At 37.4% G+C, this 24,595-nt stretch overlaps 1 protein-coding gene across 1 annotated transcript in view; it reads left to right on the top strand.

Annotated features, from left to right (window-relative positions):
• Nucleotides 1–24,595, top strand: part of RELN (reelin) — a 524,459-nt gene that overhangs the window by 140,301 nt on the left and 359,563 nt on the right. The window contains exon 3 of the mRNA XM_078442541.1: nucleotides 12,570–12,705. Coding sequence (XP_078298667.1) covers nucleotides 12,570–12,705 — 136 coding nt within the window. The remainder of the gene's footprint in view (nucleotides 1–12,569; nucleotides 12,706–24,595) is intronic.

Consider the following 24,595-nt stretch of genomic DNA (forward strand, 5'->3'; position numbering starts at 1 on the left):
CAGATTTGCATTTTAGAAAGGTATATATACTGAGAATGAGCCTGAGAAAGCAAAACTGAACTCAAAAGAAACAAAAATTAGGGAATTGTTGGTACTGGTCAAAAAAGAGATAATGAAAGCCTGAAATAAGGCATAGGAGGAAGGATAGGCAAGAGGGGGCAGACTGAAACGTTTTTAAAGTGACATCAGAAGGACTTCCTTATTGATTGACTGGGGTGGGGACAGAGGTTGGTAATAATTCTAAGACTAGATAAATGGTGTTCCATAACTGAGATAATAAATATTATGCTACCTCATTAATGTTCCTCCTTTAGCAGGAACTCTGATTGTGAAAAGGATCTCTGCCATTTACTAAAGATTTATACCATCTGGAATCAGAAAATAGAGGCCCATTATCCGTTCTGATGTGACTCCTTGGGAAATCTGTTAGGAAGTGTATAGGGAGCCTTTGCTCCTTTCCATCAAATAGATTGACTGCTATAAGCAATTTGTTTCCTTTGGCAGAATCCCCACTCAGGGTAAGGGATAAAAAACTCAATGTTCATGGACATAGTCCTAAAAGTCGTGTTTGTTTAAGGCTATCAGTTGTTTTGGCTATTTTTAGATTTAAAAAAAAAACCCAGAATTTTATATAGACCTTGAACTTGACCTCTGTAGTAGACCTATACCATTTATAATTATCCAACATTTTTATAAAGTTTCCCACATTGTGAACACCACCATTCCAAAATAGAACTCCTGCACTTCCTTTCTAGAGGTGAAGGTGTATAACGTAGTTTCCTCCTACTATCCAGACCCACCCTCATGAGATTTGGATATAAAAGAGTGCATATGAGCTGGGGACTGAGCATGGGGAAATACATATTCAATCACATGCACTCATGAAAAGTTCTTAGATATTTTTTGGTATAGTTGAGTTGAATGTTCTGTTACTTTAGTCCAAATATGGTTGATGTCAAGGAATGGGCAGTGGCAACTGTTGTGTTATGTTGGACCGGCCCTATGGACATCACTCCTTGCTGTACAGCATCCAAGTTTATTTTTCTGTATCTCCCAGAGAAACTACCTAATATCACTCAAAATTCCTTTAATTAGGTAGATTGTATTCTGTGGTTTGCAACTGAGAGTAGGGCTTCGATGACATTATATTTTATATAAAATTTCATGGGATAGGGACAATTTGAGGCAAATCCCTGAAAAGGCTTCTTGGAGGAATAATGAAACAAAACAGAAAGGTTGAGACACACTGTCATAGACTAAATTGGAAACAGGATCAACTCACAGATATTACCATGACAGTATGAGCTCTGATGGTCACAAGAGGGGAAAAGGGAGGAGGATTCACTGTTCCTTTAAGATGTTGGGCATTTAAAGCCAGAAGACTGGGTTATTCACTTAAACACTGATAAAATATTTGATAAAGCACTTTGACCTGGAGCTATTTCTATATGCCACCAGTCTCTAGTTATTTAGAGATAGCTTTACTAGAGATAATTCTTTTAGATCAGCCAATCTGGAGGTACAGTTAAGATAATCAGATCCTGTTTTTCATATAGAAGCTTTCTCAGATTAGCCAGGGGTTGTCATGCCCCTTGTTTATATTTGGCCTGGGCTTCATGCTTAGTCTGGGTGATAAGTCTGCAGATCACTTATTTATTTAAAGGGGAATTTTCTGTGAATGTGGTAAAAACAGAGAAGGACTGGGATATGTTCTTAAATCTGCAAATAAAATTTCAGCCTTTAATGAGCACTCCCATAGTCGGTTTACAGACACTTTAGCATTTAATTCTCACAGAATGAATTATTACTTAACCATTTACATGGTTCTATTAAGTGTATCTTATTATTATCTACATAAATAATGATGATAAGACTTAGGGAGTTTAAGTTACCTTGCTCAAGATCGCACCACTAATAAGTGACAGGGCTGGGTCTCAAGTGGTCCCTGTAGAGACTAGTGACTTTGGACAACTTATTTAACCTCTTCAAGCCTTAGTTTCCTCATCTGCAAAATGGGAATAATAATAATACTTCTTAGGATTTTTAATGAATAAGTGAGTTAATCTTTGCAAAATACTTAGAACTTTACCTGCATCGTTAAATACTCAGAAAATGTTAGGTGTTATTTTTCTGTCCAGAGTCTTCCCCTTCTTCTCCTCCACCTTTTACAAACTAGGATAAGCAGAGTTTTGAACCAGGGTGCTGGAGAGTAATTCTGGTATTGCATTAAACTACCTAATGCAATTAGCTGAGCAATTCTTTGACAGTGAGGAAAGAGGAGGAGAGAGAGGTTTGAGAATCCTGTAGGTGGCTTATAGGGCTTGGAGTTATAGTCTGTAACAGTCTATAGTTTTGTTTTTTCTTAATTTTTCTTATCTATTTATTCATTTTTTTGTTATAGTAAGGGCACTTAACATAAGATCTACTCTCAACAGTTGTTTTTTAATATTTACTTATTTTGAGAGAGAAAGGGAGAGAGAGCACAAGCAGGAGGAGGGGCAGAAAGAAAGGAGAGGAGAATCCCAAGCAGGCTCCGTGCTCTCAGATGGAGCTTGATATGGGACTTGGTCTCACCAACTGTGAGATCATGACCTGAGCCGAAATCAAGAGTTGGCTGCTCAGCAGAGTGAACAACCCAGGTGCCCCAGCTCTCAACAAATTTTTATATGCACAGTATTGCTAACTATAACACAATGTTGTATAGCAGAACTCTACAACTTATTCATCTTGCATAACTGAAACTTTATATCTGTTGAACAGCAACTCCTACAACTCAACAGTATAAAAACAAATACCTGATTAAAAAATGGACAAAGAACTTAAACAGACATTTCTCCAAAGATGTACAAATAGCCAGTAGGTATATGAAAAGATGGTCAACATCACTAATCATCAGAGAAATCCAAATAAAAAATACAGTGAGATATCATCTCACAATTGTTGGGATGGCTATTATAAAAAAAAAGGTGTGTTGGCAAGGATGTGGGTAAATGGCAACTCCTATGCAGTATTGGTAGGAATACAGAAAGGTATAGGCACTATGGAAAACAATGAAGATTCCTCAAAAAAATTAAAAATAGAAATAACATATGATCCAGCAATTCCACTTAGGGGTAGATATCCGGAAGAATTGAAATCAGAATCTTGAAGAAATATCTGTACTTCCATGTTCACTACAGCACTGTTCACAATAGCCAAGGTATGGAAACAACCTAAATGCCCATCAATGGATGAATGGGTAAAGAAAATGTAGTATATACTTACTATGGAGTATTATTCAGCCTTTAAAAAGAAGGAAATCCTGCCATATGTGACAACATAGATGAACCTAACCAAGTGAAATAAACCAGTTACTGAAGGACAAATCCTGCATGATTCTGTTTATATGGGGTATCTAAAATAGTCAAATTCATAGAAGCAGAGAATAGAATGAATGTTGGTTGCCAGGGGCTGGGGGTGAAGGGAAAATGGAGAGTTGCTATTCAATGGGTATAATGTTTCAGTTATGCAAGATGTCTTGTTTTTTAATGTTTATTTCTGAGACAGAGAGACAGAGCATGAGCAGGGGAGGGGCAGAGAGAGAGGGAGACAGAATCGGAAGCAGGCTCCAGGCTCCGAGCTGTCAGCACAGAGCCCGACGCGGGGCTTGAACTCACAGACTGTGAGATCATGACCTGAGCTGAAGTTGGACGCTTACCCGACTGAGCCACCCAGGCGCTCCAGATGTTTTGTTTTTTAAAGAAAGCCTTGCTGAGACTCTTTTCAGCCTCCTTCATTGACTGGGGTTTATGTCTTTAAAGCCTCTTCCTTTCTGGATTTTTCTGGCCTGCAAATGTGTTAAATCTGACTTCTAGCCTGGAAGTTGTACTATGAATCCTACACACATCAGGACAATTCAGCGAAGCAGGCACCAGAGTGTGAGGCAAAATATAGTTCTGGACAGGTAGCCAGTGTGGTGCAGTTAGCTTGGAAAAGCTAGGGGCAGACAATATGTAGTGATTAACTGCCACCAGGCAACTGTTAATGAGGGGGTGGAGTTGTATGCAGTGTTAGGAGGAAAGGTAGCAGAGGTATACTGTGAACCAGTGGATGGATCAGAGAACTTCGGTTAATACCAACTTTTACATAGCTCGTTGGAAAGGTTGCTACTCTGTCAAATGCAGTGGCCACATAGACCTAAGTATAACTGCATGGCTTTGCCCTTTAGGGGAGCACTTTTGACCTAAAGATGTCTCACATCATATTCAACTCAGAGATGTGTCTACCAAGAGGACAAAGAGTATCCAGTAACTATCTGATGAGAAATGAAGGTGTTTTGGGGGTACCTGCATGGCTCAGTCGATTAAGTGTCCAGCTTTAGCTCAGATCATGATCTCACATTTCATGAGTTCTAGCCCCGTGTTGGGCTCAGTGCTGACAGCTCAGAGCCTAGAGCCTGCTTCAGATTCAGTGTCTGTCTCTCTGCCCCTCCCCTGCTCGTTCTCTCTCTCTCTCCCTCTCTTTGTCTCTCTCAAAAGTAAATAAATATTAAAAAAATTTTTTTTAAAGAAATTAAGGTGTTTGGACAGGGGGTGGTGGAGGAGGAGGACCTGAGTTTGTACTTAGAGGAGGGGGTCCTCTTCCTGCTTACTCTCAGGTGGTTTGCTCTCCATCACTGGATTTGGACAGGATTTCTTTTGGATCAGGACAGGAGTCTGCCCCAGAAGTGAGGTACTCCCACTTAAGGATATAGGTAGGGAAGAAGCCAGTGCACAGTGTGAGATAAAAGATGTTTTCACTCTTATGTGGATCCTGAGAAACTTAACAGAAGACCATGGGGGAGGGGAAGGAAAAAAAAGTTAGAGAGGGAGGGAGCCAAACCATAAGAGACTCTTAAAAACTGAGAATAAACTGAGGGTTGATGGGAGGTGGGAGGGAGGGAAGGGTGGGTGATGGGCACTGAGGAGGGCACCTGTTGGGATGAGCACTGGGTGTTGTATGGAAACCAATTTGACAATAAATTTATATTAAAAAATAAAAATAAAAAAAGATGTGCTCAAGTGTCATTTACTAGTTCTGTTATCCTTACAAATCACTTAAGATCACTGGTTCTTGATAATTCTGTCTCTAAAATGGGAATGATAATATTTAGCATATATAGTGCTAACTATGTGCTGTGCACTCATTTAATCTTCACAGCCACCCTATTATTGCCATCTCTATTTTCCTGGAGAGGAAACTGAGGAACAGAGTTTTTGAGTACCCTGCCCCAATTCCATAGCTCCTTGGTAGTGGAGCAAGGATCTGAACCCAGGCAGAATGCCTCCAGGGTCTGTGCTGTCAACCTTTCCTGTCTACTGCCCCTCCAATAGTAGTAAGGAAATAATATGGATAAAACACTGGGCACAGAGAAGGCATTTGGTAAATGGTAGTGCTGGGAGAGGAACAGAGAGGGAAGGCAGCAGCAGTAATTCTCATTTTTTTTTTTTTGTAATTGCAATGAGTGAGGAAAGAATCGGGTTGACATGGAATAAGATCTTTTTATACAGCTGACAAAAGGTGTGTAAATAGCATGAATCCTCATACATTTCTAACTTACGCTGATAGGTGTACAATTTCAGAATGATTTTAAAGGTTTTAGTGCTTTTTGCTTCTAGACTTAAATATGAGACCAGATGCCTTTAAATCAATGTTTTAAAAATTAAACATACCCAGTGTATATGTGTGAGCATGTGTGCACAGACTATTCATTATCTAGAAGCACTATTTAAGAGCTATTCTTTTCATATCCATTTTCATCAGACTGGTGCTTCACAAATAAGGTGCAATAAGGATGTTTCCAGAAAGTTCTGTGATTACTTTTTACCATGTAAATTATATTACCATATAATATCGTGTTTGGCTTTGTTGAAATGTTTGAGTACATTGACCTAGCAAAGAAGGCAAATAATAGAAAAGTCAAATTCTGTAAGTAAACAGTTACTTGTATTTAAATCAAATGAAAAGATTTAAACAATGACTAAAAGGAACTCTATAATTCATTTTCTCTATTCACTTACAATATAACACTAACTCTCCAAACTAGATTTGCAGAAGTGTCTATTTTTTTTATTACATGATGGAAGTCTTTAGATACCCCTTTTAAGAAAAGAGCAAATGATAAAAATAAAAGCAAGCAGTAATCACCTTAAATACTTGTCTTATCTTCCACTTTTTATGTAGACATGTTAATAAATTCCTAAAACTCCCTGATAAAACATTCTACCATATTTTCTGGAAGTGTTTGAAATGATAAAATAATATTTCTTTTAAGTTTTCATCATTTTATGTATAAAAGTTACATTTTCCACAAACAAAGATCTATAATATTAATGTACTTGCCCTTTCTTTGGAAATATCTCATCCACAGATATCTCAGTTCTGGAAAACCATGAGAATAAACCAGGATATGTTTCTATCCACTTTAGCACTAACCATGGCAAATTACAAACTAAACAGATTTGAGTGATCCACATCTTTAATCTATAAAATACAGAATAAACCCAAAAAGAATGTGTCATTTTCCTACTACATTGGTTATTTGGGGTAATAAAGTCTTCAGTGTGTTTCCTGGAAGTGAATAGCCTACATTTTTATGAGAATCTGTACATTTTATTTTAGAGATGGGGAGATTATAGAAATTTTAGTTACAGTTCTGAAGATCCAAGGTGTGCACATTAAAAGCATAGAAAAGTATTCCTGTGGGAAAATGGAGTTCATACAAGGTTTAGTCACAAACTTAAAATAACTGAAGACTTGTCAAGGAAAATGACATCCCAGAAGGCAAAGTAATGTGTATCACTGTCTTAAAAGGAATCATGGAAGCAACTTTAGAACAATTAAAGACACCGTGAGCCTAATCTTGCAGAAGTATAATGTGGATAAAGGAAGCTGTGGTACAGATTTGTATCCTTCAACCACAACTTCAATTAAGACAAATATTAAGATATTTTTAAACTAGATATTCAGTGGTGTGAATGACTTAATGAATTTAAAACACCCATACTATGTCAAAGAGTTATATTGACTGTTTCTTAATATAGAAATTACAGCTAGATTGGGAATATTCTATATTGTTCAAGTGTATATACACAGTATTCAAAAGGAAAATGTGTTCATAACATGGATGCTTTAAAATTTTTCTAGACAAGTTACCCATCTTGTAGAACTTCAGAGTTTGAAATTATGCTTTACTTTCTTTGCCCAAAGATAGATCAGGAGAGCCATACTTCTTGAAATGCTGATTTTCTCTTAGTCCATAGTATACTTGGAAAAGTACAGCTTTTTATCTCTGAGGAAGAGGTTCCCCATGAACATTTTTTGGATAAGAGTTTACACATAACCACAATAATGAACATAAAATCTTTAGTATTGCTACAGTACACACATACACATTTAATAAGTGTATATCTCCCTGAGATACATGTAATTAATTTCTATTATAGATCCTGTTTTTCCTTTTTCAAGTCATATTAAAAACCCAGTATGCATCCCATTATCCAGCATGCAGTAGGGAAAGCACCATCATAAATTTAAATTCATTATCAAATTCAAATTATAGTTATCCCAAGAATAGGTTCCCAAATCACATACATTAATTAGATGGCATATGTCTTTCATGACACAAGCCATTAAGAAGATCACTGTGGCGGATGCAGTAAATTGTGTTTCATAGATCCCTGGAAGCTGAGTCTGACTGCTCATTCTCCTGGTTCTCATTTTATATTTACATCGCTGCTCATTGTGTCTGTCTTTGTGAGATGTCCTCCCATCTTTCTTCTGGTTATTTAGATTGTACTCAGAGAGCCATGGAACTGGAGGGGTTCTTAGTGATCACGGACCAGCAGTTTATAGATGTCAGAACTGAAGCTTGAGAAGGGGTTCCCTGACAAGGTCATGCAGCAGTGCATGGCAGAGTGAGGGGATAGTGTCTTGGTTATTCCCTGCTGCCTCGTGTAAATAAAAACAGATATGGGAAATCTTGGCTTTTCTCTCAAGACTCAACTCCAGCCTCCCTCTTTAATATCTGACTGGATAGCAGGGGCACTGGTTTGGATTCAGGCTATCCTATCCACTTTCTCTTTGAGCACGAGCAAGTTCTTTTATCTCCATTGTCTCAGGGTCCTAATAGGTAAAGAGAAGATAACAGCACCTACTTCATAGGGTTGAAGAGCCTCAAATAAGTTCATATTCACGAAACACAAAAGCAGCAGGCCATAGTAAGTGCTTAATAAGAATTGTTATAATCATTATTATAATTGTCTTTATTAATCACTCTTCTCCTATTTTGTAATTTTCACAAATACCACTCATTCAGCACTTATTTTCCAGATGTTTTATTTACAATGTAAGTTTGCTCCAGTTTTCTTTTTCCAGCTCTAGTCATTTCAAGATAGGGATTATGTCCTACATGTTTTCTATGTACCTCCACAGAGCCTAACAGAGTGTTTAATCCAAAATAGATATACTGTATACTGTATACTGTAAATACTATTTTTTTCTGCTGGTTGATATTAAGATGTTTTCTAATCATTGTAACTCTGCCAACCCTTACATATTTTCAAAGAAAATGCCAATTAAAATGTGGTAACTCAAATGTCCATCCACAGATGAATGGGTAAAGAAGATGTGGTGTGTGTGTGTGTGAGTGTGTGTGTGTACATATACACACACACACTCACACACACACACACACACACACACACACACACAAAGTAGAATGTTAGCCATAAAAGAAAGGAGATCTTGCCATTTGCAACAACATAGGTGGACTTAGAGGTTATAATGCTAAGTGAAATAAGTCCGACAGAGAAAGACAAATACCATATGGTTCCACTCTTATGTGGAATTTAAGAAACAAAACAAATGAATAAACAAAGAGAAAAAGAGATAAAAAACATAGACTCTTACGTACAAAAGACAAACTGATGGTTGCCAGAGGGGAGGTGGAGGGGGGTAGGTGAAACATAAAAGGGGATTAAAAGTACACTTACGATGAGCATGGAGTAATGTACAGAATTATTGAATCATTATATTGTACACCTGAAACTAACATTGTGTGTTAATTATACTTCAGTTAAAAAGTAAAACTAAATAAAATATGGTAACAGTATAATATGCTAGTGCTCTTTGTTAAAAAAGTAAAGAGCACAGCACACTCATAGTATGTGAAGATACATAAAAAGGCCCCAGAATACATGTTTGGGTGGTTCTAACAGTAGTGGGTAAAGGATGGGATATTTTGCATTACTCTCAGGGCCATTGTGTCAGTCACTGCTGGATACTTCCAAACTGTATATTGGTACCATGTCCATATTATTCTAAGCCCTGAGGCCTGGACAACATTTTACTAAGACACATTTTCAACATTTTCTTGGCTACACATTGGAATTGCTTGGTGAGCTTCTGAAACTCCTAAAACCCAGGCTTTATCCCAAACCAGTTGACTCAGAATCTCTAGGAACCAGAATTTATTCCATCGCTTCAGATGGTGCCACTGTGCAGCCATGTTGGGGAACTGCTGTGCCAGACTGTTGGATTGCAAGAATGTTGTTCTGTGGCGTATTTACTCAGAGCAGGGGACGATGTAACAACAGCAATATAGCTACTTTTACAAGTTGTCATGTAGTAATATGCAGTCTAGGCATTGACTCACTTTCTAGGAGGGGTTTTGAAGAATGGGGAGATTTTGAATATGAATCCTGTTACCAAGGCTGTGAAACCCTGAGACCTTATTTTGTTTGATTCATTTCCCTTCCCACATGATTGTGGCTGGAACTTTTGTTTTCCTTTTTGGTCAGGCTGACTCCTGCAGCTGTGTCATTTTCCACACACACAGAATTTCTGCTTTATGCCCAACCAGAGTGGAGTGGCAGTTCCTGAGTCATGGCCGCTGAGTCTCCTGTGTCACTCTGTGATTTCGCTGGGAAGTCTCTTATCCTCCCTAACCTTGTGGTTTCTGACTTGATGAATTTTGCCTCAAGACGTAGCTTGAAAAAATAAAAACTTGAATGTGAAAAAGGGCATCACTGGAATATGTCAAAATATATAGACCTGTTTTTCTATTGCTTTGTCCAATATGACCTATACTTCTATTCTAGAAGATTCTTTTTCACTAGGTAATATAACGTATGAGGTATAATTTCTGTTGTTTTTTTAATTTTTTAAGTTAAGTCATTCTTGTATTTATTGAGAAAAATATTTCTTGAATATCTGTGATGTATCAGGCATTGTGATACTTGCTTGGAATATAAAAATTAAAAGTGCAGTTCCCCACAGACTCCTTGGAAAGATGGTCAAGTGCTATGATGAGGAATGTATGAACTATTAGGATGACATGTAGGAAGGGCACCTTCCTACATGGGGCACTGTATTAGATGCTTCCATGTGTATTGGATCATTTAATTCCCACAATAACTTTATGGTGGAGGGGACATGGTATTTCCATTTTATAGGCAAGAAAACTGGGTCTCAGATAGAGTAAGTCATTCACCTAAGTTTACATACCCAGGAAATGAATTTTTACTTAATTGCTCCTTCCTGGAAATGTTTTATTCATATTTTTATTAACGAACTTTGTTTTTAGAGCACGTTTAGGTCACAGCAAAATTGAATGGAAGGTACAGGCATTTCCCATGTACCCCCACTCCCCCCCCCCAACTCTCTACTATTGGCTACATCCTGCACTACAGTGATATATTTGTTACAACAGATTAACCTACGCTGACACATCATTACCACTCAAAGTCCTGTAGTTTACATTAGGATTCACTCTTAGTGTTGGACATTCTATGGGTTTTAGCAAATATATAATGACATGTATCCACTATTAAATGGAATAGTTTCACTGCCCTAAAAATCCTTTATGTTCCACCTGTTAATCTTTGCCTCCCTCCTAACCCCTGGTAACTAGTAATCTTTTTACTGTCTCCATAGTTTTGTCTTTGCCAGAGGGTCATATTGTTGGAATCATATAGTATGTAGCCTTTCCAGATCGGCTTCTTTCATTTAGCAGACTGCATTTACTTATGCATGCCTTTTCATGGCTTGATAGCTCATCTCCTTTTAGCCCTGAATAATACTCTATTGTTTGGATGTACCACAATTTATTTTTCCATTCACTTATTGAAGGATATCTTGGTTGCTTTCAAGCTTTGACAATGATGAGTAAGACTGCTGTATACATCCATGTGCAGGTTTTTGTGTGGACAGAAATCTTTCATTTATTTGGGTAAATACCATGGAGCATGATTGCTGGGTCATATGGTAAGAGTATGTTTATTTTTGTAAGAAAATGCCAAAGTGTCTTCCAGAGTGGCTGTACTGTTTTGCATTCTCACCAGCAGTGAATAAGAGTTCCTGTTGTTCCACATCCTCACCAGCATTTGGTGTTGTCAGTGTTTTGCACTGTGGCCATGTAATAGTGAATTGGCATTTCGTTGTTGTTTTACTTTGCCATGCTGTCATAGCATAGAATGTTGAACATCTTTTCATGTATTTGCCATCTGTGTATCTTTTGGTGAGGTGTCTATTCGTGTCTTTTGCCTATTTTTAAAAAATTGAGTTTATTTTCGTATTATTGAGTTATTGGTTAATATTTTATATCTGAGGTAAACATAAGATAAATCATCTTATTAAAAAAAAAAAGCATCCCCTGATAGTTCCGCTGGGAGCTGACCTGGTGCCCACAGCTCAGTCATGGTACTCTCATGTGGAATGTAAGCAGTTTTAGAGAATATCAGCATAGGACAAGGCCACCTTTAAACTGATGGCTTGAGCCAAAACCCAGACCACTTTGTAATCATGTCTGAACACAGGCAGGCAAAATCAAGAACACGGTGCAAATCACAAAAATGACCATCTCTCTCTAAGCTAACATGACTGTGCTGCTTTTTTATCAGTCACAACTTTGGCCTATGCCATTCCTCATATCTCCCAGATAAAAATTATTAAGATACTCAGTGATAAAATTGTCCCACTTTCTGATAACACCAAATCCAGAAGCAAACCTACCTAACCCTGTAACCTCCCCAGCAAGATTAGGGAATCCCAGGATGCAGGACTTTCAGTACTAAAATCAGGAAATTCCCAGGACAGATAGATCACCATCCTCTCTTAAATAACTTAACACAAATACAGATATTTTAACAAGCCTTTGCTAACATCCTCTTACTGAGGTACTTCCCAGTTTCCAAGAATATTTGGTCTCATTTGCTGTAAACGCTTCCAATAAATCCAACCTTGTCATATTATAGGTGTGGTCCTGGTGGTCTTTGGTGATGGACTAAGACCAGTCCATAAAATCAAAGCAAAGAAAATACAATAGCAATGAAATTAGTAGATTGCTCCTTAACAAAAATGGTTTAAATGATGAATATCCTTCTAACAACAAAATGTGTTGTTAGAAAGTTGCAAAGCTTACAGGAAAGTCAAACAGCATGATGAATCTTAACATGAAAGAAAAAGGTCCAGAAACTCTTGTTAGTGTCATGGTAAGAAAGACTTTGTTTTATTTGTTTTTATGACAGCTTCCCTTCCTTTCTGTCTCTCAGGAATCATGTCTGACCACCAGTTTGGTAACCAGTTTATGTGCAGTGTGGTGGCCTCTCATGTGAGTCATCTGCCCACAACCAACCTCAGCTTCGTCTGGATTGCCCCACCTGCTGGCACTGGCTGCGTGAATTTCATGTAAGTACCAGAAGTGTCTGTGACTGTAGGGAAAGCAAATATACCTCTCATGGGATTACATATAGGGTAAGTATTTAAATGTAGTATTTCAACAAGGTTGACCTTAATTAAAGCCACTAATTTTGGTATCAAAAAGACTTCAAAACCATAAAAAAGGCAACTTTAGCAGTTTAATTTTGCGTATTTCTTTATACTTTAAGAGTTCTAGATTGGATTTTAGCTGACAAAAATATGGGGCACCTGGATGGCTCAGTTGGTTAAGCATCCAACTTCAGCTCAGGTCATGATCTCATGGTTTGTGAGTTTGAGCCCTGTTATTGGTCTCTCTGCTGTCAGCACAGAGCCTGCTTCGAATCCATTGTTCCCCCCTCTCTCTCTGCCCCTACCTGGCTCATTCTCTTTCTCTCTGTCTGTCTCTCTAGATAGATAGATAGATAGATAGATAGATAGATAGATAGATAGATAGACAGATAGATACACAAGAAGATAAAAGTATGTGAAAAAGTCAAGGCAGTAGGGAAACAAAGTATAAAAACAAGTACAAAAAAGTGCCATGAGGCTCCATACATGTTTTGGAGAAAGATCTCAAATTTAGCTTTCAGCTTTATGGTCATTAGTGCCAAGAGAGAAATGGGATCAGTTAGGTGAGGTGGTAGTGAGGAGTCAGGGAGTCTATAGAAACATAATGACTCTTTCATATGCTTTCATTAAGAGGAAGCTGGGGAATGCAGTGAGCATTGTCCCAACAGCATCCTTAGATATTAACACTGCACAATGGTTCAAATGCTGTGACTTGTGACATCTCTCCGTGTAAACTATATCCCTAGCCCTGGCCCAGAATCACCAGTCCTTATATTTCATAGTCTTCTCTCTTTTTTTATGCCCTATATGTTTTTACTTCTAACGCATAATATACTTCATTTCTTTATTTATGTATGTCATTTATTGTCTGTCACTTCCTACTGAAATGGAAGTGCCTTGACAGCAAGAATTTTTTTCTGTTTTGTTCACTGATTTTCCCCAACTGTCTAGAACAGTCACTGGCACACAGTAAACACCCACGAAATATTTGTTTAGTGGATGTGTAGGCCAATGGAATACAGCCAAAGGCAGTTCATAAATAGCTATTCTATGGACAGTCAGGCAAAACAGAGCTGGAAGGCATCTTGAATGGTTTTCGATTCTGAACCTTCTGCTCAAACAACAAAATTCCATAAAACCTGCATACTCTAAAATTCACCACTACCTTTCCTTCCCCTTTAAAAACATACAGTTCAATGTCAAGGGTTCCTATGGCTCCCGCATCACTGATTATATACTTCCTGTCTATCCCCTGGGTTACCCATGCTGCAAGCATCAGATTAATCCTACCCAGCTGATTGACATTTAATCCTATCATTTCTCCTTCGGAAAGTTTTTCATACTTGAGCCTTTTCCTTCCAGTACCTTTTGCTAAGATGATTACAGTAGCTTCCTAAATGATCTGTTCACCTCCAGCCTATCTCCTCCAGTCACTCCTGCACATTGCTGTCTAGTTAGTCTTCCTAAGGCACAACCTTGGTCACTCAAAACTTGGATACTTAAACCTCCTTTCTGAAAACCAGCCCTTTAGCTTGGGTTTGAAGAGTCTCCCCAGTCTAGCTGCTTATCATCTTCTCTCTTATCTTCCACCAGACGCACTTCCTGATAGGGCACAACTCCCTAAACATTCCTTGCTTTCCTTTAGCCCAGAATGATTTTTTCTCTCCACTCCAGTTATTAAAATCCTACCCATTGTTCAAGATCTGTTTAAAATGCCAACGCTTCCCTAAAGCTTTCTAAGACATCAACAACAGAAATGATGTGTACTGTTGCATTTTGCTTGTAACTCTATTATAATGCTGATTATATTTTACTATATACTTATTCGAGTTAATTTAATGCCTTTGTTATTAGATTAGATTGGACAGGGATACGTTTTTATTTCTTTGTGATTGCTGCCACAGTTTGTACAACATCTCACATATAGAAATCACAGAAAATGGCCCTTGAGATAAATGATGCTCAGTGTTCTCTTTTCCTTTAGTTTAATAGTGATCTCTGACTCTTTTGGCACATCCATCTTATTCACGTTGGCGCTATGAAGGATAATCTAAATTCTTGCTATGCATAACTTCTTCGTTTAAAACAAGAATTACTTTTTTGAAAGCCGGAACACAAAATAAACCTGTGTCAGCAGTATACAACTGCCTGTTTCCAAATAGATGTAGTTTTGAATTGAATCTGTTTAAAACTGATATTTGATGGCTTCTGGCCTCAGTTCCCAGGGCATCAAACTCTATTTTCTTCTGAGAAGTAATTTAGGTAGTTTAAGTCTTAATGTTTTCTTAGAAAAATAATTTAGTCAGAAGTAATATTTATTGACTGAGAAGATGTTCGTATATCCTCACCCATATTTTCCAATAAAATTTGTTGATCTCTTTCTGATTAGTTTATGAGAGAGTACAGGAAAACTGAAGATCGAACTTGGACCACTGAAGTAATTTATCTGAGATTTTTTTAAACTCAAGTTGCAATCTCTTACCTTTATTTCTTTCTACAGTATTTTTGATGTGTTTAGTAGAGCTATATATAAGAGTTAGTTTCTGTAATTAGTATGTGCCCAGAAATACTTGAAGAGGATTGTTAATGTTCAACATTAACTCTGAGTATTAAACAAAAATAAAATAACACAACACCTATGGCATTTGATTATAAATATACCGTGATTCTTTCTTTTCTGACTAATCCCCAAAATTAAAGCTATCATTTTTTAAGGTAAGAAGAATTATATTTTGGAAATGAAGCTTCAACTATGTTTATAAGCTTTTGTAATATGTTTTATGTAACTTTTACATGTTGTTAGTTAATTCATGTCATTAGCTAATTTTTCACACGTGTTTTCTTTTTTAATTGGGCTTTAAATCTCCCAAGGTCAGGAACTATGTACATAGTATTTTTATTTACCTAATAGTTCCTAATACTGAAACTATGGACAATAGAAGGTCCTCAATAAATATTTCTTTTTAAAAAAATTTTTAAGATTTTTAAAAATGTTTTTTATTTATTTATTTTGAGAGAGAGAGAAAGAGCATGAGGAGTGGAGGGACAGAGAGATAAGGAGAGAAAGAGAGAGTCACAAGCAGGCTCTGTGCTGACAGCTCAATGTGGGGCTCAATCTCACAAACTGTGAGATCATGACCCAAGCCGAAATCAAGCGTTGGACACTTAACCAACTGAGCCACTCAGGTGCCCCAATAAATATTTCTTACTAGCTAATAATGATATCATGTTTTATTGATCCCAAGGTACAGATTTTTCTTACATTTTGGGATCTCTGAACTATGGTTGTGTGTTACCTTTGATGGCATCTTACAACTGGCAGTCCTAATTTTATTTCTTAATATCTTACAATTGATGATGTCTTGGATTTGAAGAAAACCAAGGCAGCTAATATTTATCATTTATCCCCTACATGGTCTCTTTAAAGCTGGCAATTAAATTGATGCTGCACCCAGTTTAATAACCTGATATTAATACAGCAAATGTATAATGCATACTCTGTGATTTTAAAACCTAGTTCTCTATTTAAAATTCTTTAAAGTTTATTTATTAATTTTGAGAGACAGACAGAGAGAGAGAGAGAGAGAGAGAGAGCTGGGGAGGGGCAGCGAGAGGGACAGAGAGAATCTCAAGCAGGCTCCACGTTTAGCATGGAGCATGACATGGGGCTCAATCTCACAACTGTGAGATCATGACCTGAGCCGAAACCAAGAGTCAGATGCTGAACTGACTGAGCCACCCAGATGCCCTGCATTTAAAATTCTTCGAGGAAAAAAACCCCATCATATGAGTTATGGAACATTTGAACTAAAATCCAAGGCTATTCTGTAATGTTCTCTGTGTGCTTTTCCTAGAGAAGCGGAAACGGCACACTGTCTGACTAAACCAGATTTCATTGATAAACCACTTAGCCACAAAGTCATTTGGGCCCATCTGTTTACTGCTTTTGTCGTTAAAAATAATCAAGCAAGAGACAGAGCAAAGGATGGCCTGAGGATGAAGTTGCTGGCTGTACTGGTACACATGTGGTAAATGGATCAGGAGCTGAAATTATTTTGTCATTAGTTTTACGATACCTGTTGATATCACTTACATTTTAAGTGATAATTTCACTCAGAGAACTGCTTAGTCTTCAGATCTTACATCAGTATGGTTTGTCTTTACTTTTATATTCGATTATTCTTGAGTGACTAGTAAGCCTTGAGTTTAAAGAGGCATTTAATTATCCAAACTTCTTGGATGTAAATCCCCTCCAAACATCCCAAGGTCAAGGTGGGGGTACAGAGAGAAGATGGAAGAGGAAGGAGGAGGAGGAGGAATAAGGAGATGGAGGAAAAGGAGGGAAGAGGCAAAAGTGTAGAGACATGACAAGGGAAAGAGGGAAGAAAGGAAGGACAGAGACCTTCCAGACATCTAACCCGAAAAGTGAGTGAGAAACTACCCGGGAAGAGCGGTTGTAAAATAACAACTAGAACATTAGTATTTTTGAAAACTACTGTTGTAAGTAGTTTACATCCTTTAATCCATGTTATTCTCACAGTAATTCCATGAGGTAGGTGCTGTTTTTATCTCAGTTTGCAGATGAGGAAATTGAAGTACTGAGGTGTTAAATAAATTGCCTAATGTAACTCACCCAGTGGTCAATACAGCCTGGATTCAGAAGGCAGGCCACTTTCAAGCAGGTGATTTTTGCTACTTCACTATAGTTGCCTCTAAAATGATCTCTTATCTATTTTATTATGATAAAACACCCATGGTATTGATACAATGAAAATTGTGTCAAATTGGTGGTTGGTATCAATGTCTCGCTCTTTTTCTTTTAATATGAAATTTATTGTCAAATTGGTTTCCATACAACACCCAGTGCTCATCCCAACAGGTGCCCTCCTCAGTGCCCATCACCCACCCTCTCCTCCCTCCCATCCCCCATCAACTCTCAGTTTGTTCTCAGTTTTTAAGAGTCTCTCAAGGTTTGGCTCCCTCCCTAACTTTTTTTTCCTTCCCCTTCCCCGTGGTCTTCTGTTACGTTTCTGAGGATCCACATAAGAGTGAAAACTTATGGTATCTGTCTTTCTCTGTATGACTTGTTCCACTTAGCATAACACTCTCAACGTCTCTCAAAATTAAAAAAAAATTTAAATGTTTAATTATTTTTGAGAGAGAGAGCAAGTGGGGCATGGGCAGAGAGAGAGGGTGACAGAGTATCCAAAGCAGGCTCTGCACTGACAGCAGCACGTTCAATGTGGGGCTCAAACTTGTGAACTGTGAGATCATACCCTGAACCCAAGTCAGATGCTCAACCAACTGAGCCACTCAGGTGCCCCAGCATCTCTCAGATTTTTTAAGTGGCCAACATGTGTTTCCTAGCCTCATTTTGAAACCTATCTCTATACGTAGAAATGTGGTAATATTATCTAGTTCATTCAAATATCGAGAGGCACCTTATTGTTTATTTTAGTGCCAAAATATTTACTGAAAGTTTTTGAATCTTTTGAAAATGTTACTTAAAGTGAGCAAACACAGGGAAACTAATGACAAATCAGACATTGAAAACTAATATCTGGTCCATGAGTGTATGTGGGGGACAAGGGAATATCTGTGAGCATTCACTATGATTAAAGCACTATATTGGGCTCTTTTTCAAATATAAGAGGCACCTATTTAAATTTCTGCAATGTGGAGAGCACATTAGATTTATATGTCAAACCTGGGTTTGATTGTCATATGTATGATGGAGGTTCATTCTTTGGATGCTGATTCCATGTGATTCCTTATCATAAAGGGATTCCAGTAGGGAGGGAATGTGTGCATTATAAAGGCAAAACTTATCACTAGTAGATTTAAGTTTAATTACTTGGGCAGAGATGCTAGCATCCTATTAGAATTAAAATGGAGCATAAAAGAAGATCATATTTGTGCCTGAATTAGTGACACTTAACCATAAGTGAACTCTCTGAAAACTAAGAACAGAGTTGAATCAAGCAGTGTTCTATTTAAGATACTGGGGGTGCCTGGGTGGCTCAGTCAGTTGAGTGTCTCACTTCGGCTCGGGTCATGATCTCACGGTTTGTGAGTTCAAGCCCCACATCAGGCTCTGTGCTGACAGCTCGGAGCCTGGAGCCTGCTTCGGATTCTGTGTCTCCCTCTCTCTCTGCCCCTCCCTCACTCACACTCTGTCTCTCTCTCCTTCAAAAATAAATAAACATTAAAAAAATTAAAAAAAAAAAAAAAGATACTGAAGCCACAGCAGAGGATGAAGTCACCCAGCAAAGAGGTACACAGGTGGACTGTACCTGAACCTTTGACATTTTAAGAGAAGATTTTCCTAGAAGACTCATTTTTAAAAAGTACACTAAACAAGGAAGCAAAAAAATCATTTTAAAAATTGAAGACACTAGCAGTTTCTGAATACTGGACAGGTTTGAAATAATACAAATGCAGAGATTTGAAGGGCTGCCTTGAGTGTATCTCAGAAGCCTTTAATTTTTGATGAGAGCCATTCCACTGTGTCTGGAGGATTCCCCGGAAAGATAGTATGGTTGCTCATTTATTTCCATCCATCAGAAGGAAACACCACAGATTTATTTGCCTTGTTATTTAAACATTTGAAATAAGATCAGGGACTCTCCCATGGGTGCATTTATTGGGAGTGCATTCACACCTACAGATAAGGATGCCAACAATTGATACATAGAAATGTTACTTTGCTTTCTAGGTTTGCATAGCTTACTGCAAAAAGTAAATTACTTCTCATGTAAGGCTAAAATGATTGTATCCGTACTGTTCAATAAAACTAGATATGCTGTTTTCCATAGGAGAAATCTTATCTGTCTCTTAAGTCACAAGCCTCTGATTTCTTTCTGATGGTCTAGTTTTCCTTTCTAAACAGACATTTCCCAACTTGAGACAATTATTTCAGTGCTGTTCAAATATGTGCCTTTGAATGACAGAATAAAAAAAATATTATCTACCCTTAAAAGTGAATGGCCAGGGACCCTGATGGTTCTCACTTCCCTGTAGGTCCTGTTTTTCATCAAAGTTAAATAACCAATTAGGCTTGGACAAGGAGACAGTCTAAGTTCAGAGACTAATGTGTGTTTTTATTTATCAGTTTATCAACATTTTGGCAAATGAGGTCAAGATGCTTCCTGGGGATTTAAATTTAGGTAGTATGATAAAATGTTGAGATAAAATATGTCTATTAATCTCCAGGAAGGTCTAAAGAAATTATTTACATTATATTAATTATACAACATATTTTAAAAATTTAACAGATATTCAAAAAGCCAAACTATTCCTTTTGTTTTAGCTGTTTCCTTCTCCCTTCCTGTCTCCTCATCCTTCCAAGAAACCACAGTGTAAACTGTCCTGGTTATGTTAGAGCAGTTTACTGGGATTTCATATGACACTTTTCTTTGTATCAGAATCATAAGACTATTGGCAAAGTAAACCTACTTTACAGTAAGAAAATTTTTCTATTTCACTGATCAATTTGTTTAGGGTCCAGAGATGGACCTACATTTGTGGAATTCTGTCCCATAGCAAATAGTTGTTAGTGAATTTGTTCTTTTTCTTTAATCTCTGCTTGTTTTTTCCTTTCAGATAGAAATATTTGTTTTTCCAAATGTTAGGTCTAGAAGCAAAACCAAACCAAATAAACATAAAAAACCAAGCCTATAGCAAACACATCCCTTTGCCCTGTCCTTCCCTTCATGGCATGGAATCATACCCTAGTGGAGGGTACTTAAGTAGATGGACTTTGGAATCCACAAGATTACAAGGCCTTGCTGTTGAGATGGGATTACTACTGCACCTGGCACTTACTACCTGAAATCACATGGAGCATTTGTGAGAGCAAAAAGACCCAAGTTGGTAAATCTAAAAGCTTTATGTATTACAATTACTAGCGGTTTTGTCTGTATCTAAGAGAAATTTCTTAAATGAGTTGTGGGCAGAGATTTGTGTACTTCTTCGTTAGTAGAATGGATGAGACCAGTTTTAAGGCCTCACGTGTGAAATTAATATTTTCTCTTCAAATTGCCTATGCAGTCCAAAATAGTGATGACAAAGATGTCTGGGAAACAGGTGAATAATTTTTTCTCATGGCAGCAACAACTCCGTGGTTTGCCAATACAGTGACTCAGATAACGTATACCAGAGCAAGATTTTATTTAGCTCTGCTTTTAGTAAAATCTCTGAATATTAAGGCATTATTGCAAACATGAAATAGAATTTTGATTGCTTCTTCCAGGTAAGAATTTTTTGAAGAACTTATCTTGTCTACTGTGACTTACTTGGACATATATACCTTGATTTATTGTGTTTCACTTTATTGCACTCAACAGATACTGTGATTTTTTTTAAATATTTATTTATTTTTGAGAGAGCTTGTGTGGGGGAGGGGACAGGATCCCAGGCAGGCTCTGCACTTAAAATAGTGAGCCCTATGTGGGGCTCAGACTTTTAAAATTGAAGGCTTGTGGCAACCTTGCAATGAATAAATCTACCAGAGCCATTTTTCCAACAGCATTTGCTCAATTCATGTCTGTGTCATATTTTGGTAGTTCTTGCAATATTTCAAACTTCATTATTATTATGTGTTTGTTATGGTGATCTGTAATCAGTGATTATGACTTTCTGAGAGCTCAGATGATGGTTAGCATTTTTTAGCAATAAAGTTTTTTTAAATTAAATATGCACTTTTTTAAGGCATAAGGCTATGCACACTTAATAGACTACACTACAGTGTAAACATAACTTTTGTATGAACTGGAAAACCAAAAACTCATTGACTCATTTATTGTGGTATTTGCTTTATTGCCGTGGTCTGGAACCAAATCTGTAAATATGTCCATGGTATGTCTGTATGTGTATGTTTATTATTTATGTTTATATTTATATACAGACATAACTGTATATACATATGTCTGCATAAATACAGAAACACACACATATATTCTAAAATTTGTTTAGAACTGTACTTTCTAACATGATAGCTACAAGGCACATGTGGCTATTTTAATTTAAATTAATTCAAGTTAAATAAAATAAAAAATTCAGTTCCTCAGTTGCACTAGCCACATTTCAAGGTTTCAGTAGTCATATATGTCTAGTGACTATTCTGCTAGACAGCACAGATCAAGAACATTTTCGTCATTACAGAAAGTTTTAATATGTAGCACTGAGAGAATCTTTTTTAAAATTTATTTTTATTTAATTAATCAATTAATTAATTAATTTTAAGTAAAATCTATGCCACATGTGGGGCTTGAACTCAAAACCCTGCAATCAAGAGTGTTACATTCTACTGACTGAGCCAGCCAGATGCCCCAGCACTGAGAGAATCTAATGAATTATCTTTTCCTCTAATGTTACCTTAACATTTCCAGGATGTAACCATGTACTTCAAAGGCCATATAAAAAAAAAGTAAAGTAAAGCTAAGATTTTGCAATGGTCCTGTGAATGTAAAACATCATAACTGCTAACCTGACCAAGCAGGGCAGTTTTATGTCAAAAGCTAGTTACCTGTCCATTTCAATTTTGTTCATTAAGGCAGAAATTTATATGGACCTTCACTTTATGGGGAATGGTATGGCAAGAGTGATAGATGGGGATCCCTTCTGGTTACCTTCTTGTACAGTGCTCAGGGCTTAGGGCTACCTTTTGACTCTGCTAGGCTAAGGCACTATTCTTCCTCTCCCTGCCCCCACCCCTGGGTCTCAGTCCCTGATCCCACTCTGCCAATCCCCGCATCCCCTGCCACAGTGTTTTAAGTTCCAGGCCTTATCAAATATGTCTTCACCCGATGAAAATTTACCACCATGTGCCTAATATTCAAAATTAGCTTGTCTAGAATGCTAATCATTAATATGAAAGTAAGTGAAAATGAAATCTGCAATACCATTAGATGATGATGATGGTGATGATGATGATGATGGTGATGATGATGATGGTGATGATAGTAGTAGTAGTAAAGGTAGCACCTTCCATTCAGTGAGGACCTGGGTAGCAGGCAACCTACTCAGTTCCTGTCCTTTCCTAGAACCACTTTTACTGAAGGAAGAGCTTGAAGAAGAAATGTTTTCATCCAAAACATGTCCTTTTAGCTGCCATCCTATATTGCCATTTTGCGTCACTTTTAAAATAGTAATTATGAAGATAGTATAGCAACTTGAGAGGTGTTTGGAGTAGTAAGTGATAAAAACATAAATAAGTTTCTGTTTCAAACACATTAAAATTATGTTTGTAGAGGACTTCTGGCTTCGTGGGAGACTGAGCTGGCATGACAGAAACTCTTTCTATTAAAATCACATAGAAACTTTAGAAAAGTGAGTAAACATTATATATACACACACGTATATATGTGTGTGTGTGTGTGTGTGTGTGTATACACAAAACTGGTTTGAAAGGAAGTGAAGACACGAGCTGCCAGAAGAAAGGAGAGGCATTAAAACTGGATCAGGAAGTGGAAGCAGACATCACAATGGCCTACAGGTATTTTACACCTGGATTTAGGTCCTAGGCCTGGAGTTTTAACCTAAGTGGGATCTGAAGCTATTGCTGTGAGCAAAGACAGCAAGAGAAAGAGAGGGAGCTGGCCCTGGGCCCAGTGCATGAGCCTGAAGCTTCAAAGTATTATCCAACCCTGTCTGGGAAAACAGCAAAGCTTGTCATGTGACTGAGGTAAAGTAAATCACTTATGAGAAACTAAAATTCTCAGTGAGTAAGGAGTCTGACTTTACATTATTAACCTGGTACAGAACATCACATGGAAGTTTTAGAAGGAGAGAATAGAAGGAATGAGGACAGACATATTTGAAGAGATAATGGTGGAGAACTTTTTAGAATTAAGGAAGATGTGAGTCTTTTCTGTCTGTGACATAAATAAAGTTAGCACTGATATAGATCATAGTCAAATTTCAGAGTGTCCAAGAGAAAATCTCAAAGACAACCAAAGAGAAAAGGTAGATTTTCTGTAATTTTAGTCTGGCAGTGGTTTTTTCATCAGCAACAAGAGATGCCAGGAGACAATGGCACAGTATTTTCAGAGTGGTGAAGGAAATTAATTGTCATCGTAGAGTTCTGTACCTATCACTCAGGCATGAAAAACAGAATAAAGACATTTAAAAAAAAGGTTTGATATTTTTAGCATACACAGAAACAGCTTTTAAAGCAAGACTTTAAAGGATGTGCTTTAATGGGGTGCCTGGGTGGCTCAGTTGGCTGAACGTCTGACTGGCTCAGGTCATGATCTAGCAGTTCATGATTTCGAGCTCCTAGTTGGGCTTTGTGTTGACAGCTCAGAGCATGGAGCCTGCATCAGATTCTTTATCCCTCTCTCTGCCTCTCCGCCACTCACACCCTGTCTCTGTCTCTCAGAAATAAATAAAAAGTTGAAAAAAAATTAAAAAAAAAAAAAAAGTACCTGGAGGGCTCAGTCAGTTGAGTGTCTGACTCTTGGTTTCAGCTCAAGTCATGATCTCACAGTTCGTGAGTTTGAGCTCCACTTTGGGCTCTGCACTGACAGTGTGGACCCTGCTTGGGATTCTCTCTCTCCCTGTCTCTCAAAATAAAATAAATAAACTTTTAAAAGATAATAATAAAGGATGTACTTTAGTAAAAAGAAAACAAACTCAGAAGAAAGGTGTGGGATGTAGGAAATTATGTTGTGATGCAATAATTAATAATAATTAGTAAGCACATTAGAAATTTCAAACAAGCATTGAATACATAAATAAATTTATATATAAAACATACACCAATAAGTATTTTCAGATAGAATTTAATGGCAAATAATAACTAAAATAT

Source organism: Panthera onca, chromosome A2 (assembly GCF_046562875.1).
Source record: "Panthera onca isolate mPanOnc1 chromosome A2, mPanOnc1 haplotype 2, whole genome shotgun sequence".
NCBI lineage: Eukaryota > Metazoa > Chordata > Mammalia > Carnivora > Felidae > Panthera > Panthera onca.